General features: G+C 36.2%; 1 protein-coding gene across 6 annotated transcripts in view; it reads left to right on the plus strand.

Moving 5' to 3' along the window:
* The window catches only part of CEP135 (centrosomal protein 135), an 80,525-nt gene extending 61,088 nt beyond the window's left edge, over positions 1-19,437 (plus strand). For 5 of the 6 annotated variants that reach the window (XM_087434350.1, XM_087434349.1, XM_087434347.1 and 2 more), the window contains 7 exons: positions 654-764; positions 1,044-1,229; positions 8,606-8,815; positions 9,653-9,855; positions 10,811-10,915; positions 12,302-12,415; positions 17,666-19,437. In XM_087434350.1, coding sequence (XP_087290476.1) covers positions 654-764; positions 1,044-1,229; positions 8,606-8,815; positions 9,653-9,855; positions 10,811-10,915; positions 12,302-12,401 — 915 coding nt within the window. In that variant the 3' untranslated portion in view covers positions 12,402-12,415; positions 17,666-19,437. Of the gene's footprint in view, positions 1-653; positions 765-1,043; positions 1,230-5,019; positions 5,630-8,605; positions 8,816-9,652; positions 9,856-10,810; positions 10,916-12,301; positions 12,416-17,665 lie in introns of those variants that run through there. The other variant, XR_015552920.1, reaches the window with a different exon arrangement.
* Positions 19,438-20,127: the final 690 nt, after the last annotated feature.

Here is a 20,127-nt window from a genome sequence, read left to right on the forward strand (position 1 = left end):
CGAACCCAGGCCGCCGATAGCGTAGCGCGCGCACTTAACCGCTAAGCCATGGGGCCGGCCCTGATTTTCCTATTTTAAATATTTTATGTTTTAAAAAAAATTACTTTCAGTATTATTCAGTGTAAAGCATATTGCTGATATATGAATTTAAAAAAGAATGTCAGCACCTGAGCATAGCTAGCCCTTAATGTAAATATCAGGTATTTTGTGAGGACTGTTGTGGGAGATGTTTGGTTAAAAACCTAGATCAGAGTCCGGCCCTGTGGCACAGCGGTTAAGTGCGCAGACTCCCCTGCTGGCGGCCCGGGTTCGGATCCCAGGTACGCACTGATGCACTGCTTGTCAGGCCATGCTGTGGCGGCATCCCATATAAAGTGGAGGAAGATAGGCACAGATGTTAGCCCAGGGCCAGTCTTCCTCAGCAAAAAGAGGAGGATTGGCATGGATGTTAGCTCAGGGCTGATCTTCCTCACCAAAAAAAAAAAAAATCTAGATCAGTCAAGAAAAATATGTGAAAATGACACTGAGGAATAGTTTTCCTGTTTTCCTACTCTCTCTTATTCCCCAAATTCAAAAGAAGCTATATGAATATAAATAGAACTCACTAGGTGCTATGTTCATTTTAGATTTGTCTTCAATTTTCTGATTTATAGGAAATCTCATTAGAATTGGAAGCAGCAGTGCAAGAAAAAGAAGAAATGAAGAGTAGAGTTCATAATTACATAACTGAGGTGTCACGATGGGAGAGCTTAATGGCTGCTAAGGTGAAAAACACTTAGGTTGGATTTAAGAATGATTTTTTTTAACTTTTTCATGTTTCTCTATTCTGTCCGCTCTATTAGGTGTTAAGATATGAGGGTGGAGCTCTTGCCTACTATCTTTTTTATGTTTCTCCTCAGATCTTACTTAGTATATATCTGCCCAGTTAGCTTATGCTTCCTAAATTAAAACAAAAATCCCAATGTGTGTCTATGTTTATGACATGGGTATTCCAAAGTGTGACAATTACTAATTTAGAAACAATTTAATTATGTTTAAACTAGGAAAAAGAAAATCAAGACTTGTTAGATAGATTTCAGATGCTTCATAACCGTGCTGAAGACTGGGAAGTCAAAGCCCATCAAGCTGAGGGAGAAAGCAGCTCAGTTCGACTGGAGCTTCTTTCTATTGACACGGAGAGGAGACACCTTCGAGAAAGAGTGGATCTGTTAGAAAAAGAAATTCAGGAGGTAATACGTTCATTTGCCTTGAGGTAATACGTTCATTTGTCTTGTGAAGACATTATTTAGTGAAACAGAAAACATTCGAAGATACCTTATTACAGTGAGGTTTAAGCATTGATAAAATCAAGTTCAATGGTAATCTTTTGTCATTAATTCTAATAATTTGTTTAGGAGCCTCATTACTTCTTTTTTATTGTGGTACAATATACATAACATCAAATTTACCATTTTAACCATTTTTAAGTGTACAGTTCTATGGCAATGAGTGCATTCACATTGTTGTGCAACTATTACCACTCTCCATCTCCAGAACTTTTTCATCTTCCCCAACTGAAATTCTATACCCATTAAACACTAACTCCTCCTTCTCCCCTCCCCTCGCCTCTGACAACCGCCATTCTACTTTCTCTCTCTATGAATTGGACTGCTCCATATACCTCATATAAGTGGAGTCATACAATATTTGACTTGTTGTTGACTTATTTCACTTAGCCTTAAGGTTCACTTAACCTCAGTGTTCATCCATGTTGTAGCATGTGTCAGAATTTCAGTCCTTTCTGAGGCTGAATAATATTCCATTGTACGTATATACCACATTTTGTTTATCCATTCATTTGTCAATGGACATTTGATTTGTTTCCACCTTTGTCTATTAAGAATAATGCTGCTGGGCTGGCCCCGTGGCTTAGCGGTTAAGTGCACGCGCTCCGCTACTGGTGGCCCAGGTTCAGATCCCGGGCGCGCACCAACGCACCGCTTCTCCAGCCATGCTGAGGCCGCGTCCCACATACAGCAACTAGAAGGATGTGCAACTATGACCTGCAACTATCTACTGGGGCTTTGGGGAAAAGAAAGGAGGAGGATTGGCAATAGACGTTAGCTCAGAGCCTGTCTTCCTCAGCAAAAAAAAAAAAGAGGAGGATTGGCATGGATGTTAGCTCAGGGCTGACCTTCCTCACAAAAGAAAAAAAAAAGAATAATGCTGCTATGAACATGGGTGCAAAATATCTCTTCGAATCCTTGTTTTCAGTTCTTTAGGGTATACTCAGAAGTGGAATTGCTGGGTCATATGGTAATTTTATGTTTAATTTTTTGAGGAACCACCGTATAGTTTTCCATAAGGGCTGTACCATTTTACATTCCCACCAGTGATGTAAGGGTTCCAATTTCTCCACATCCGTGCCAACACTTCTTTTTTTTTTTTTTGAATAATAGCCATCCCAGTTGGTAGCAAAATGGTATCTCATTTTGGTTTTGATTTGCATTTCCTTAATGATTAGTGATGTTGAGCATCTTTTTTGTATTTATTGGCCATTTGTATATTTTCTTTGGAGAAAAGCCTATTCAAATCCTTTGCCCATTTTTTAATCAGGTTGTTTTTTGTTGTTGAATTGTGGGAATTGCTTATATGTTCTGGATATTAATCCCTTATTAGATGTATGATTTGTAAATATTTTTTCTCAAACTGTGGCTTTCCACTTCACTCATTTTATCCTTTGATGTACAAAAGTGTTTAATTTTGATGAAGTCCAACTTATCTATTTTTTCTCTTGTTGCCTTTATTTTTGGTGTCATATCCAAGAAATCATTGCTAAATTCAATGCCATGAAGCTTTTCCCCTATTTTTTTCTGTGTTTTATAGTTTTAACTCTTATGTTCCAGTCTGTTAATCTTTTTTGAGTTAATTTTTGTATATGGTATAAGGTAAGTGTCCAACTTTTCTTTCTTTCTTTCTTTCTTTCTTTTTTTTTTGTGAGGAAGATTAGCCCTGAGCTAACATCCATTGCCAGTCCTCTTTTTTTTTTTCCTGAGGAACGTTGGCCCTGGGCTAACATCCATGCCCATCTTCTTCTACTTTATATGGGGCTCTACCACAGCATGGCTTGACAAGTGGTGCGTCAGTGTGCGCCCGGGATCCAAACCTGCGAGCCCCGGGCAGCCGAAGCAGAGCAACGCACACTTAACTGCTATGCCACCGGGCTGGCCCTCCAACTTCATTCTTTTGCATGTGGATTTAAATAAGCTTTTGTCATACAGACAGGTCTAATAAAAATCTCAGTAGAATTTTGAGTTCAGTTAAAATATAGGAACCCTAAGTTAGATTGATATAAAATAGTTGGCTATTAGTTTTGTTTTGTTGGTATAGTATTGTAGTGTTCATTTTTTAGGAGAAAGTATTGATTATCCATAGTAGGCAGAATTATGGCCCCCAAAAAGATATATTTAGATCCTAACCCCTGATACCTCTGAATGTGCCCTTATTTGGAAATATAATCCGTATATATATATATATATTTTACCAATATAATCAAGTTAAAACGAGGTCATACTGGATTAGGGTGGACCCTAATCTAGTAACTGGTATCCTTATAACATGAGGGAGATTTGGACACAGAAGACACAGGGGAGAACACCATGTGAAGATAGTTAGAGATTGGAGTGATATGTCTACAAGTTAAGGAATGCCAGAGATTGCCAGCAACCATCAGAAACTAGGAGAGGCATGGAACAGTCCCTCCCTCAGAACCTCCAAAAAGAACCAATCCTGCTAGCACCTGGATTTCAGACTTGTGGTCTCCAGAACCATGAGGGAATAAATTTCTGCCCAGTTTGTGTAATTTGTTATGGCAGCCTTAGGAAACTAATGCAGATTTTGGTCCCAGGAAATGGGATGCAGGCGTAACAAACCTAAAAATGTGAAAGTGGCTTTGGAATTGGGTGATGGATAAGGTCTGGAAGAATTTTGAGGTGCTTGATAGAAAAAGCCTAGATTGCCTTGAAAAGATTGTTGATAGAATGATGGACATTAAAAGCGGTTCTGGTGAAGTCTCAGAAAAAAGAAAGGACAGCTGTAGAGAAAACTTCTATCATTTATAAAATATATAAATTGTCATGAACAGAATTTTTCCAGAAATATGAATGTTTCTTCTAGTGAGGTCTCAGGTGGAATTGAGGAACATGTTATTGGACACTGGAGGAAAAGTGATTCATGTTATAAAATGGCAGAGAACTTGGCTGAATTATGGTATGCTCTTGGGAGGAAAGTAGAACTTATAAGTGATGAACTTGGATATTTAGCTGAGGAAATTTCCAAGCAAATTGGAAGACACAGCCTGGTTTCTCCTTGCTGCAGATAGTAAAATGTAGAGGAAAGAGATAAATTAGGGAAGAAACTGCTAAGCAAAGAAGGAACCAGGACTTGATGATTTGAAAAATTCTTAGCCTATCCAGATAATGTGCTCTGGAGATAGGGCCAAGAGTGGCTGAGCAACCTCCTGGTGAAGAGATTAGGTGTGTGACTCATGGATCCAATCAGTCATCTTAGCAGAAGCTGCCGGCTTGGACTGAAAGGGACAGAAACAGGATGAAATGAAGGAAGGCTGTTGAACTGGGCTCCTGCTAGCAGAAAACAGGCCAGTAGAGTTACTTGGCTACAAACATATTCTTCAAGAAAAGGGAAGAATGACTCTGAAGATGGCTCAGAGACCAGCTGGGCTGCCAAGGGCAGCTCAAAGGCTGATGGGGCTGCTGCTGCCACCACGGGCCCAGAGGACATGGACTCAGGGCATGGGGTTACTGCCTCCTTGGTTCCAGAGGGTAGGACCACTGCCACTGAGGGCCAAGAGAGTGGGGCTGCAGCCAAGGGCCAAAAAGTGGGGCCACTCTAGCAGGCCCAGAGGACAGAGCATCCAAGAACAGACACTGGGCCTTGAAATCTCATGGAATTTGCCCTGCTTGGTTGCAAACTTACTTTGGACTTGTAACCCCTTTATTCCTTCTGTTTTCTCCCTTTCAGAATGGAGCTGTCTATTCTATGCCTGTCTCACCATTGTATTTTAGAAGCAGATGACTTGTTTTCTAATGTCACAGATCTGTGGAGGGAGAGGAATTTTGCCCTAGGGTGAACCATACCCAGAGTCCTACCCTATCTGATTTAGATGATGCTTAAATGAGATTCTGGACTCAGAGTTGATGCTAGAACGTTGGAGCGGAGTGAATGTATTTTGTACTTGAGAAGGACATGAATTTTGGGGAGCCAGAGGGAAGGTAGAATTACAGTCCCCAAAAAGATATGTTGAAATCCTATCCCCCAGCACCTATCAATGTGACCTTATTTGGAAATAGGGTGTTTGCAGGTGTCATCCAGTTAAGATGTGGTCATTCTGGACCAGGGCAGGCCATAACCCAATGACTGGTATCCTTATAATATAAATCTGGACACAGAAGACACAGGGGAGAATGCCAGATGAAGATTGGAGTGGTATGTTTACAAGGCGAGGAACATCAAGGATTGCCAGCAACCACCAGAAGCTGGGAGAGAGGCATGGAACAAATTCTCCCTCAGAACTTCCAGAAGAAGCTAACTCTGCCAACATCTAAATTTCAGACTTATAACCTCCAGAACTGTAAGGGAATAAATTTCTGTTGTTTTAAGCCATCCAGTAATTTGCAGTAATTTCTTGCAGCAGTCCTAGGAAACTAATACACTATAAGTTTTTTTTTATATATAGTATGTAAAAGAGATACAATTTTTTTTTTCTTTTTTACCTTTTGACCCCCTTCACCCATTTCTCCCACCCCACCCACTCCCCTGCCTCTGGCAGCCACCAATCTGTTCTCTGTATCTTTGAGCTTGCTTTTTTTTTTTTTTTTCCAGATTCCATACATATGAGAGAGATCATGTGGTATTTGTCTTTCTCTGACTTATTTCACTTAGCATAATGCCCTCAGAGTCCATCCATGTTGTCACAAATGGCAAGATTTCATTCTTTTTTGTGGCTGAATAATACCCCATTTTATATATTTACACCAAAGTTTTTTAATCCATTCATCCATCAGTGGACACTTAACGGTGTTTCCATGTCTTGGCTATTGTAAGTAATGCTGCAGTGAATATGGGGGTGCAGATATCTTTTCGAGTTAGTGTTTTCATTTCATTTGGATAAATACCTAGAAGTAGGATTGCTGGATCATATGGTATTCCTATTTTTAATTTTTTGAGGAACCTCCATACTGTTTTCCGTAGTGGCTGCCCTAATTTACATTCCCACCAATAGTGCACAAGGGTTCCCTTTTCTCTGCATCCTCACCAACACTTGTTATTTCTTGTCTTTTTGATTGTAGTCATTCTAACAGATGTGAAGTTATATCTCATTGTGGTTTTGCTTTGCATTTCCCTGATCATTAGTGATGTAGAGCATCTTTTCATGCACGTGTTGGCCATCTGTATGTCTTCTTTGGAAGAACTGTCTACTCAGATCTTCTGCCCATTTTTTAATTGAATTGTTTGTTATTAAGTTGTATGAGTTCTTTATATATTTTGGAGTATAATAAATAAAGGAATGCTTTTCAACCTTCAAAAGAGTTCTCAGGAGAAACTATTCTTTAGTTCTTTTGTTATTTGTCATTTTTCATGTTCTTATGTGGTATATGAAATTTTACATATTTAGTTTGTTTTGGGGACTTTGATTTAATTAATTCATTAATATTTGGAAAATCCAAATATTTACTTTTCTGCAATTGTTCAAATTTATTAAATTTACTTTTCTGCAATTGTTGAAATTTATTAAATTGTCATAGCACAGCATTAGATTTTTAGTGTTGATTCATTTCAGTAAAGCCTATTAAAATAATTTTATTTTTATTTTTTATTTAGTTATTATTATTATTTTTTGCTGAGGAAGATTAGCCCTGAGCTAACATCTGTGACAGTCTTCCTGTACTTTATATATGGGTCGCTGCCACAGCATGGCTGACAAGTGGTGTAGGTCCACACCCAGGATCCAAACCCACGAACCCGGGCTGCCAAAGTGGAACACACCGAACCGAACCACTATGCTACAGGGCCAGCCCTAATTTTATTTTTCAAGTGTGGAATTCTTCCTAAACCGTAGAAGTAGAGTTTATATCAGTTTGTATTTATCATTCACAATTTAAATTGTGAGAAATTTAAAATATGGATTATTCTAGGAAAAATATATTTATCAGTATTTCAAACTTTGCTCATTATTTCAGTTATTAAAATCTTATAAAGTTGTTTATTACTATTAGGTTAAACTGAATTTAAATATGACTTCGGGTACAGTAGTCCCCTCTTATCTGAGGAGGATATGTTCCGAGACCCCCAGTGGGTGCTTAAAACCATGGATAGTACCTAACCTATATATACTATGTTTTTTCCTATATGTATATACCTATGATAAAGTTTAATTCATAAATTAGGCACAGTAAGATATTAATAACAATAACTAATAATAAATAGAACAATTACAACAATATACTGTAACAAAAGTTACCATAGATCTTAGCAACCTCAGCATATGATAGTTTTTCTTTCTGTATTAAGTTGAGAACTTGCACCTTTTCACTTAAAGGAAGCAGTCTGTGGCTTCTCTTTGGCATATCCAAATTGCTAGCATCACTACTCTTGTGCTTTGGGCCATTATTAAGTAAAATAAGGGTTACTCGAATACAAGCACTGCGATACTGTGACAGTCAGTCTGATAACCAAAATGGCTACCTAGTGACTAATGGGCAGGTAAGGTATTCAATGTGGATATGCTGGACAAGGATGATTAATGTCCCAGGTGGGATGGAGCAGGACAGCACAAGATTTTATTACACTGCTTAGCATTGTGTGCACTTTAAAATTTATGAATTGTTTATTTCTGGAATTTTCCATTTAATATTTTCGGACTGCAGTTAACCACAAGTAACTGAAACCTCAGAAAGCAAAACTGCAGATAAGGGAGGACTACTGTATTTAGTTTTAAAGCAAACTCTGGTTTTGAAATTCAGAATTTAGCTAGAGACAGGGCCGGCCCCGTGGCCTAGTGATTAAGTTCGGTGCGCTCTGCTTCCGCGGCCCAGGTTTGGTTCTGGGGCACAGACCTACACCACTGGGCGGCAGCCATGCTGTGGTGATGACCCACATACAAAATAGAGGTGGATTGGCACAGATGTTAGCTCAGGGCAAATCTTCCTCAGCAAAAAAAAAAAATTAAGTGAAGACAGTTGAGTGATAAGTATATATATTACTTTTTCTTGAAAAGGCATTATTATAACAGAATTTATAAAGGAAAAATTTAATATAACTTCAAAGATCTCTCATATTTGTAACACCCTAAAACAGTTTTCAGCTATGCATCTTCCAAATATATACATGAGGTACTTAGTTACCATGATCAATAATTACATACAATTCATTTTGTTAAGCGTTAAATAGGCCATCTTTAAATAGCAGGCAACTTCCTGAGAGTATCTTAAAATATGCAAAAATTGGCTCTCATATTTTGTAAAGTGAAGTTGTGGCTGCACAGATTTAAGCCTTTAAAATTATTGGGTTACTTTAACTTTTTACCTGTTTCTTTTTCTATTTTCAGCACATAAATGCCCATCATGCATATGAATCTCAGATCTCATCAATGGCAAAAGCCATATCCAGGTTAGAAGGAGAGCTGAGACATCAAGAGGAGGAGAAAGCAGCTGTACTAAATGATTTGTCGTCCCTCAGAGAACTTTGCATTAAGCTTGACTCAGGCAAAGATATTATGACCCAACAGTTGAATTCCAAAAACCTTGAGTTTGAGAGGGTAAGAACTTAAAAGATATTGTCGTGGCACATTGTTTTATTGAGCCCTACTCAAATTGTTTCACTTTGTTGTTCACTACCCAATATATTTGTTCCCCTTTAGAGTGGTTTCTTTGCCAAAATTTCTCTGGCAAACATAGGGATGATATTAAGTGCTGTCTGTTTTGGAGTAGATGGGTATTTAGGAGAATCTGAGTCTTGCAATTATGAATAGGAGCAATCCCAATACATTCTTTCTCTGTTTAAGTGGAAGACTTAAGAGAAGGATTGAGCAGTTCATTGCTTCCTAAGTGGAGTATTTTTTGTAATAAAAATCTCAAGGCATTTAAATCTTACTTAATTTTAAAAGTCTAGTTAGCTGGGACTTAGCATTCCCAAACTGAAGCATTGCTTTAAACAACTCAGTGTATGTTTTCAAACATGGGTGTTTTCACTTTTAGTAGTAGTATTTAGTAGTATCTTTATTATCAGATACTGAGAAGCTCCAGTACTGGCTTGACTATATAGGCAGAGTACACACGTTTAACAGACCAGAAGGGCATTCTTGCTGATAGGGTGGCCACGTTTTAGGATTTTATGTTAAGGACCCTCTCTTGACAAGGTAGTATGAGAGAAAACTGTTTGCAGGTTGGAGTAGGCCTTATAGACAAATAAGCCTTTATAAAAATAGCAAAGATTGTTTTGAAAATAAGGTGTTTTTCTTATACTTGAAGAAGTGCTTTAAAATCTTTAACTGGTACCCAAAATGAAGCAACTCATGTATATATAGCTCTGCAGATAATTTTTCAGAGTAAGTCTAAAATTGTACTGAGGTCATCTTACTTTGTGTTTTCTCTAGGTTGTGGTGGAATTAGAAAATGTAAAATCAGAATCAGAGCTGTTAAAAAAACAACTGTCAAGTGAGAGACATACAATTAAAAACCTTGAATCATTGTTGGCTACAAATAGAGATAAAGAATTTCATTCTCATTTAACCTCCCATGAGAAGGATACAGAAATTCAGCTACTTAAAGAGAAGTTAACCCTTTCAGAAAGCAAATTGTAAGTGTCATAAATCAACCTATATGAGGAAAATACCTTGTCAAAAATAATTTTTCAATATGAGTAAATTTTTGTATATCTGTAGCATAAAACAAATGATTTAAAAATACTAGAGGAACAAAAAAGATAATTTTTCAGTTTTGGGGGAGAGGAGGATGGCCATGTGAAGAGTTGTACAAAACCAAAATATTTTACTTACGTGCCTGCTGCTTTTGGAAATTCAGGGGTTTAGTTCAGGAGAGACATTGTGTTTGGAGATGTAGATTTGTATATCTTCACCACAGAGGTCGTACCTATGGAAGTAAATGAGTGAACTTTAGAAAAATGCCTAAATTTGAGGAACGAAGAGAAGAGTCAGCGAAGGAGAGAGCGTTTCAGGATGGGGAGAGGGGGCTGTGTCTCATGCTGTGGATTAGGAAGAAGACTTTGAAAGGCTGTGGGATTTGACCCTCATAAGTGTATTGATTACCTTTCAGGAGATTGATGATGGTGTCTTTTTGGGATAGAGAGGTTTGGACATATTTGTTGCAAGAGGAGAGGAAACTCAGAGTAGATAGTACGAGTGGAATAATTATCTTTTAAAAGGAGTTAGAAATATTTCTCTTTCTGAGGCAGGAGTCAAGAAAGAGGCAATGAAGATTCTTTACATCTTGGTGTTACAATTCATGTGTTGTTCACATTTGTATCTCCAGCATTGCTGCAGTACCTAGTGTATACTAGAAGCTCAGTAAATGTTTGTTAAATAAATGAGATGAATGAAAAAGAAAATTTTGTGATAAAATCTCCAGAAGTTCAGAGAATTATTGTTGAAAAGTCTTGATCTTCTCTTTTTCATCCCTAAGTATCACTCCATTTGTATTAATTAATAACAAAAACAGAAATCCATAGCACTTGACTCTACAAAACAGAACATTTGTTATTTATTTCTTTGATTTTTTTAAAATTTGTTTTTAAGAACTAGTCAAAGCCGGGAAAACACCATGCTTCGGGCTAAAGTGGCACAATTACAAACAGATCATGATGCTCTGAAAAGGCAGATTTCAACTGAAAGATATGAACGGTAAGAAGAAAATTTACCATTGAACGATGTTTTTATTTATTCCCTATCCTGTTCCAAATAGGATTTAATATGGCTTACAAATAACAAACTTTTTTAGCATTAATATGTAAAATAAAATTTTTTAGTAATTCGTCCTAAAAAAGCAATAAGTGTTATGAAAGATAATATCCCTACAGTAAATAAAGTAGCAAGTATTGTGTAAGTGTTTCCTATAGCATTCCTCAGGGCAAAATTAGGGCATTATTTCAAAGGATATAGCTAGGGAATCAATAAGACAGTAAGGATTCTACAAGAGTCAAAACAAGATGGTCCAATAGGAAACTCCAAACAAATCATCACAAAAGCGATGATGCTGATGATCATAAGGGCAGTTAACAAATAGGTGCCACATACTATGTACATATCTGATTAATCCTACTAACAATCTGTTAGGCCTATATTATAGGAAACTGACTCACACAAATAGTAAATAGCCGAGCCAAGACTAAAATCCAGGCAGGTTGGTCTAATTTTAAAGTCTGTGCTCTTAACCTCTACAATATATTCCCTATAGCTTAGTAATTTTCATACTCACATTTCGGTTCATTTGCTTTATTATGTTGAAAAATTTAATCTCCAGGCGTTCCAAACTGGAATGAGACCTGCTTTAACAGTTTAAATTGAAGCCTAATTTGCAAATCAATTATCAAGTTACTTTTCTTCCATTATGCTTTCCTACTATATTAATACCGTAGACATCAGCATTCCTGATATTTCCTTCTCAAATAGTGGTCAAATTGCTTATTAGGTCAATTTTTGGATTCTCTTATTCTTATCCCTTTGCAGCTAAACTTTTGAGTGATGTGCTATTTGGAATATAGATGGAAAAATGCTTAAGAAGTTTCTTTAGGGAGATAATAATGAAAAAATATTTGTGAAACACCCAACTAGGTAGAAATCCTGGACACTGAAGAACTCAAGGCAGAAAAAGTCTAGGCCAGAGACCATGTTTTCTGGGGCAGACCCAGACACAGGGAAGGAAAGCATAGCAGAGAGAACGGATTATTTCACTTCTGACATTTGGGAGTTTTGAGGCAGGAAAAAGGAAGAAGGCTAGATTTATGTGCACGAAGAGGTGTGAAAGGAAGGGGCAGAGGAGGGAACCAGCCAAATTTGAAAATCTGTATTGAGAGGGGTTTTGGACAGCCTCTTGTAGTACGTATTCCTTTAATCGAAATCTTTTATCCATTATTTGAAAATCATATAAAGAGATTGGGCTTAAATTTAATAAAAATACTAATTAATTAATTGAGTAGAAATTACCTAGTTAGATAATAACAATAACAGCGCCTTATATTTGTATACCAGTTTTTTTGGTGTAATCTCTTATTTGATCTTTACGGACAGAGAACGAGCAATCCAAGAGATGCGTCGACATGGTCTTCCCACACCACCTCTTAGTTCTACTCTGAGGTCTCCTTTACAGTCTCCTGAACATATAAACTGATAGTTATCAGAAAGGTATGTATATAACACCAAGGACAAGCCAAACTCATCTATGGTTATACAAATTCAGAAAGTAGTTTTCTGTGTGAGGTGGAGGGGAGAATGCCTACAAAGGTGGTCAGGAGAACTTTCTAAAGTAATGGAATGTTCTGTATCTTGGTGGTGATGGTTATACGAGTAGATACAATTGTAAAAACTCATTGAACTGAGCATTTACGGTCCATGCATTTTATTGTACATAAATTATACCTCAATTAAAAAAGAGAAGACATCCACAACAAAACACGAAATGATAATATGAGATATCACAGGGTAATGTTTGATGAAGTGCCAAATTCAAGGTACAAATAATAGATGGTAAAAGTGTGGACAAAGTCATAGAAACAGGAATGCACGTAGTGCAGTAGACTCAGTCTGACAGGAATGGCAGGTTGTTGGGGAGTAATGAGGGAGAAAGGCATGGAAGGTAGAGTGGGACGTATAGAATATGTTGAATGTGAGGCTCAATTAGAGATTATAGACTTTATTCTGTAAGTCATGGGGAGACATTGGAGGTCCTCCTGTACGTGGGCTGGGTACAAGGGAGGGTTAGATGAAAGAACTGTTCCTGGTGGATTAACTTCACAACTGTATTTGAGCCATGTTAGGGAGGGTAGAAACCAGAGGCAGGGAGACCAGAAAGAGTTGAACAGTATGAAATGAACAGTATAATCGGTTCAGGATCAGTATAATAATATTGAAAGCCAGGACAGGTATCATAGTATACAGCTCAATGAATTTTCACAAACTGAAGACACCTATATAACCTGCACCCGGGTCAAGATAGAAAACATTACTTCTATTGGGCTCCCTTCTGGTCATAAACCCTGCTCTAACAGTAACTGTGTTGACTATTAAAAGCATAGGTTATTTTTGCCTGTTTTTGGACATTTTATAAATGAAATCTTACATTTCTGGCTTCTTTTCCTCAGCAGTACAGTTGTGAGATTCATCCATACTGTTGTGTGTACTTGTAGATTGTTTAGTCTTGTTGCTGCATAGTGTTCCATTATGTAAACTACCGCAATCCATTTACTCATTGTGTCATTAAGGGGCATTTTGTAATTTCCAGTTTTGGCTATTACAGATAGTTATGATGAACATTCTAGGACCTGTATGTTGGTGAAGAGCTATGTACATTTCTTTCGAGTATACACTTAGGAGTGAAATTGTCAGGTTGCTGGACATGCATGTTCAGTGCATGTCAAGTCATTGGACATGCATGTGTTCAAGCTTACGTAAATATGGCAAAACAGTTTTCCAAAGTGGTCGTAAAGAGCTAGGACACTTTGACTGAGGAAAGGTCAAAGAGATGTGCTGGTTCTTTGTAGGTGGGAATGAATGGGAAAGAAGGGCATCAGACCCGGGGTTTGAAAGGTGGGTGACTGTGAAAAATGTAGGCTCATTGAGAGAAATAGTAAAGTCATTCTTTTTAAAAAATTATGCCTTTCTTTGCCTCTTTTATAGAAGTATATAGAAGATAATTAAGCATTTCTTCGATGACTCAGAATCCGCATTTTGAACATTAGTTATGTGCTGTACTTTAATATACTGATGCCCCCAGGGTTATTGGTGTTTGTAGGGCCTAGGTTTAAGAGATTGGATTGCTGTGCCTTTGCTTTTGTGTTTGTTCGTTTGATTAAAACATTTATTTTTCTCCTTCACTTTGAGGACCACTTCTCAGTGCTGGCTGCAATCACTGTGTCCTTCTAAGCTGCTGCATTAATTTTTTTTTTTTTTTTTTTTTTGTGAGGAGATCAGCCCTGTGCTAACATCTGCCAATCCTCCTCTTTTTTTGCTGAGGAAGACTGGCCCAGGGCTAACACCCATGCCCATCTTCCTCCACTTTATTTGGGATGCCGCCACAGCATAGCTTGCCAAGCAGTGTGTCGGTGCGCACCCAGGATCCAAACCGGTGAACCCCAGGCCCCCACAGCGGAGCGTGTACACTTAACCGCTTGCGCCACCAGGCCAGCCCATGCTGCATTAATTTGAATGTGATTAGAGGGAAGTTCAGCTTCTCATTATAAAGCCTTATAACAGTTGTGACACAAACATTTTCTCATGCTTGATTCACAGCTGCATTTTAGATAAGGGCTTGTAAACTAGGGTCTGCAGGCCAAATCCACCTGTTTTTGTAAATGAAGCTTTATTGGAGCATAGCCACACCCATTTGTTTACATGTTGTCTAAGACTGCTTTTCCACAGTGGCAGAATTGAGTAGTTGTGACAGAGACCCTGTTGCCCACAAATCTAAAATATTTACTACCTAGCCTTTCACATCTTGTAGCCTCTGGAAGACTCAGCTGTACACTCTTGAGATAATAAGAGTAAAAAAGCAAATAATTCCTTAGTTTTATGAAAATAGACTTGACCTTATAGACCCTATAAAAGGGTCTTTGGGACTCCTAGGGATCCCCAGACTATACTTTACTAACCACTGATATAGAACATAGTGGAATCCAGCATCTCTAAAGCTGTGATGAGTTAGAAAACTTTTTTTAATTGCAACAAAATATATATAACGTGAACTTTGCCTTCTTAACTATTTTTTAAGTGTACAACTCAGTGGCACTAAATTCACGATGTTATGCAACCATCACCACTATTTCTAAAGCTTTCTCATCACCCCAAACAGAAACTCTGTATCCGGTAAGCAGTACCTCTGCAATCACCTCCCCAGACCCTGGTAACCTCTAATCTACTTTTCTGTCTCTCTGAGTTTGCCTGTTCTAGATTTTTCATATAAGTGAAATCATACAGTATTTGTCTGTTTCATCTGGCTTATTTCACTTAGGATAATGTTTTCAGGGTTCATCTGTGTTGTAGCATGTGTCAGAACTTCATTCCTTTTTATGCCTGAATAATATTCTTGTATATGTTTATGCCACATTTTGTTTATCCATTCATCATGATGGACACATGGGTTGTTTTCACGTCTTAGCTATTGTGAATAATGCTACAAGAACATGGGTGTACAACTATCTGTTTTAGTTCCTGTTTTCAAATCTTTTGGGAGTACCTAGGAGTAGAGTTGCTAGGTCATATGATAATTTTATGTTTAATTTTTTGAGTACCTCCAAACTTCTTCGACATGGCTATACCATTTTACATTTGCACCAGCACTGTAAGGGTCCCAATTTTCCACGCCCTTGCCAATACTTGTTATTTTCCTTTTTTTTTTATTATAGCCATCCCAATAGATGTGAATTAGAAAACTTATACAACCGTTAACAAATTCTCAAAGTATCCTAATAATGTTGTTAATTGGTTACCGATTTCTATTCATATTTTCTAAATATTGTGACCAAAACTAATTTTAAGGGGTTTCCCTATAAGTACTCAGAAATGAATATGAAATATTCATATCAATTCATATTTACAGTGTCTAATAGTTAAAACATATAATCCAATTTTGTTTTTACTTTTTAAAATTATTGTATCTAATACATGCTCACTGAGAAAACATTAAATACAAAAGTATAAAGAAGGAAACCAAAATCACTTTTTTCCTTTTTTATTGCAGTAAAATATACATAACATCAAATTTATCATTTTAACCATTTTTAAGTGTACATTTCTCTGACAATTAGTACATTCACATTGATGTGCAAAAATAATCTCCACCATCTGTCTCTAGAACTTTTTTTTTAACTTTTTTTCTTCTTTGAGAAAGATCGGCCCTGCGCTAACATCTGTTGCCAATCTTCCTCTTTTTTCTTTTTTTTCTCCCCAAAGCCCCCGTATATAGTTGTGTATCATAGTTGTAGAGTTGTAGCTCTTGTATATGGGACGCTGCCTCAGCATGACTTGATGAGCAGTGAGTAGGTCCACGCCCAGGATCCGAACCAGCAAACCCTGGGCTGCCAAAGTGGAACACATGAACTTAACCTCTACGCCACCAGGGCCAGCCCCCTCTAGAACTTTTTTATCTTCCCTGACTGAAGCTCTGTACCCATTAAACACTAACTCCCTACTCTCCCTTTCCTCCAGCCTCTGGCAACCACCATTACAATTTCTGTCTCTATGAATTTGACTACTCTATGTACCTCATGTAAGTGGACTCATACAGTATTTGTACTTTTGAGACGGGCTTGTTTCACTTAACATAAGGTTTTCAAGGTTCGTCCATATTGAAATATGTGTCAGAATTTCCTTCCTTTTTGAAGCTGTATAATATTCCATTGTATATATATACCACATTTTATTCATCCATTCATCTATTGATGGACACTTGGGTTGCTTCCACCTTTTGGCTATTGTGAAAATGCTGCTATGAACATGGATGTATAAATCAAAAGCACTTTTAATCCTGCAACCCAAAGAAAATAGCAATTAGCCTTTTGGTATACTTCCTTCTTATATTTAATTTGTAATAAACATATACACACATGCATAGACATACATATATAATTCTAATAGAGATCATACTCAAAATAGTTTTTATCCTGGTTTGTTTTGTTTTGTTTTGTTCTTTAGGGTTTTTCCACTTAATATTGTTGCAATCATTTATTCTTATCATTAAAAGCATTTTCAAAAGTGCCGTTTTAAAAAAATGGTCTAACGGTTCATCACATGGACATTGTGTGATTTATTTAATCATTCTCCTTTTATGGGACATATAGCTTATTTCCAATTTTTTTCTCATAAATAATGTTTTACATCAGTATTGGACAACATGTCTGATAATTTCTTCCTAAGTATGTCTTCCTAGGTATAGAAAAATATAATTACTTTCTCAATGTTTCCATTGTGGGATTTTTCATATTTTAATGTGTGTGTGTTTTAATTGGGAGGGTGATTAGATAGCACATAAGGTCAAAATATTTGGAAAAATATTTGACTATCCATAGCATGTTATTTTAAGGCTCAAACATAATTGATAGTACTTATATATAATTTTATTAAACCTAGACATCATATTATCCCTTCTTTTGAATGATTTTTCTCTATTAACCTGCTATATTATCCCAGTCTTTTCACTGTGTATCATTCCTTTAGTCCTCATGTACTTTGATGTACTTTGGTAGTTTGAGGGGAATATCTTTTTGAAGTATAGAACAGTACTTCTTAGCTTTTAAATATAACTTGATTATGGGCAAAGGTTTTATTAGAGACTATAATTTCAATTAAAACATTACTGAATTTCAGTTTTGTGTGAGTGTACTGTGTAATTTTGTTTATCATTTTTCTCTTAACCCCCCTTTCTCCTCCCCCCTTTTTCAGAATGATGACTTGCAATGAGTTGGCTATCTGGACTTTTAAAAGACAGAACAGTAATGAAATAGTTGAAGCACTTGTTCCTGAAAATCATGAACATTGACACAAATTCTACCTCTGTCAACTTTTATTTAAATCAGTGAATGTTTATGTGAAATATTTGGTTTAAAAGAGCTGTATGTGTATATTTTCATATATATAACAGAACAAAATATGTATTAATAGTGCTAACGGATGTTATGTCTGTATTTTTATTATTCCTGACTTAAATTACTCTTCAAAGTGTGTTTATACTGTGAATTAATGTAATGTATTGTTCACATTATGCTTTAATAATCTTTTTCTTAATGAGCCATGATATATGTATGTAAATATTCTTACAGTACTTGTTTTTAAAGTGTTCTTAGTTTTCATGCCTGTTTTTATAACCCATACCTTTTACACATTCACAAAGGATTATCAACTTTGATGCTATGCTGTCACGCTTAATGTTTTTCTTCTAAATGTAAAATTAATTATTCACCAATTTGCTGTCTGTCCTCAGGGGAATATGTTCAGGTCTATTCTTGTAATAGGAGAGGTCTCGATAAAATAATAATTACCGTTACTGTATATAGTTTGTTATTGCCAACTAGAAGAACTGTGATGGGAAAGATACATTTATATATTATATACAATATTATATTATTTTGGCTATCACATGGACTCTTCACATAATACAAATACTATCAAAATCAAACTAAAGCTATATTCAGAATTTTGTAAATCAGTAGAACAGAAATTAGGGACAATTTTTCAGTAAATAAAGTTTCTGACTGTATTAATCTAAAATTTCAGACTATAAAAAGTATGTGGGGTAAGTATAGTAAAACACTTCATTAAAATTCCAGTATACATTCAGTAATATCAGTTTTTTGCTTCTAAACCTGTATGTTGTAATTTATCAGTCTTCCTGAATAGTATATAAACACTGAACTGTGGGATATTAAATAGAAAACAGCTTTTTACAATTAATTTTCAAAGTTGTAATTTTAAAGAATTTAGATATATACATATATTAATAAAAGAACAGAAGTACGAAAATAGAATGTCAGATACAAAAACTAATCGTGTTTGAACCATATACATTTAAAGAAAATCCTGTTCTTAATAGATTTCATTATGATTGAGAAAGAACTTAAAAACTAACGTAGGAAAGAGGAAAACCAATTATTTATGATACATTTTGTTTCCTCCTGTGGTTTAATGAAGTGGAGTTTTCGTGTGTGTATCTTTGTGGGTGCCTGGGGGTGGACAGTGCTCTTTCTAAAACTAATGTGCCTTATATGTTCGGATTATGCCTTTTGCAATAATTTAGTGTATATTTGGTGTGATGTGGCTTTTCCACCATCTTTGTAATTTTATGTATTCCATCTCCTTTGTGTGAATTCATGTATTATAGCAAAATACAAGAGAAATGGAACTATTTGCAATGTCATATGGAAAATCTCTTAATAAACATGTAAATAAAATAAAAAGTATTTGTCCCCACCTTTTCCCCCAAAGCAACAGCAAGACATATTTTGTTAGATATTTTGTTTAATGTTTTCTATAATTAAAAAATGTATAGCTTGCCATCATTGTTATTTTCATAACCATGATACTACAATTTTTTTAAATTAGTTTTATCTTAAAATACTGAATGTTCTGACCTTTTATAGATGTTTTTAATTTGTTTTAAATAATTTTAAATTATGGAGCTTGACATAGATTTTCCAATAAACTTTCCAGTCAATTTATTTTCTCTTTCTTGCAAATAGATTTTTATAATTTTAGCAATACTCTTATTTCTAAAGTTGGGTACAGTTTATTCAAATCAAACTTTATCATGGTGGGGTATGGGGAAGTCCTTGAATTTAGATGCCAGGCACTTTTTTTTTTTTACTGACTTGCATTTATTTCCAGTTAGTTAAAAATATAGGAAATGAAGTCAAAGTTTCTATTTGAAATCCATCTGTAAAATGGTTAACCTAGTGCGTGCACGGGTGTGTGTATACATTTTTCTTTCTTGCAAATGCGCTGTTGAGAACATTAACTACCATTGACTATGCCACCTGCTACCTCACCTTATTACAACCTATCACACATCTGATCTCATACTCATCTCTAATTCTTAGAAGATTTTAGCACTTGGCTTACTGTCTTTCTACCATTAGTACTATCATCAGTCTTTTTATGTCAGTATCTTCTTGGAACAGTGGTTATTGACCAGGTCTGTACATTGGAGTTACCTGGACAATTTTAATGAAAAGTTGATTTGTGAACCCTACACCAGTCCAGATAAATCAGAATCGCGGAGTGACGTGTGGGCATTTTTTTTTTTTTTTTAATTTTAGGTTCTAGTGTGCAGCCAGGATTTAAAATGCTTAGAAACTGACCCACCAAACTGATTGCATGACCCACTAATGGAACCCAACCTATAGTTTGAA

This window comes from Ceratotherium simum, chromosome 8 (genome assembly GCF_057802395.1).
Source record: "Ceratotherium simum simum isolate JZ-2026a chromosome 8, ASM5780239v1, whole genome shotgun sequence".
Lineage (NCBI taxonomy): Eukaryota > Metazoa > Chordata > Mammalia > Perissodactyla > Rhinocerotidae > Ceratotherium > Ceratotherium simum.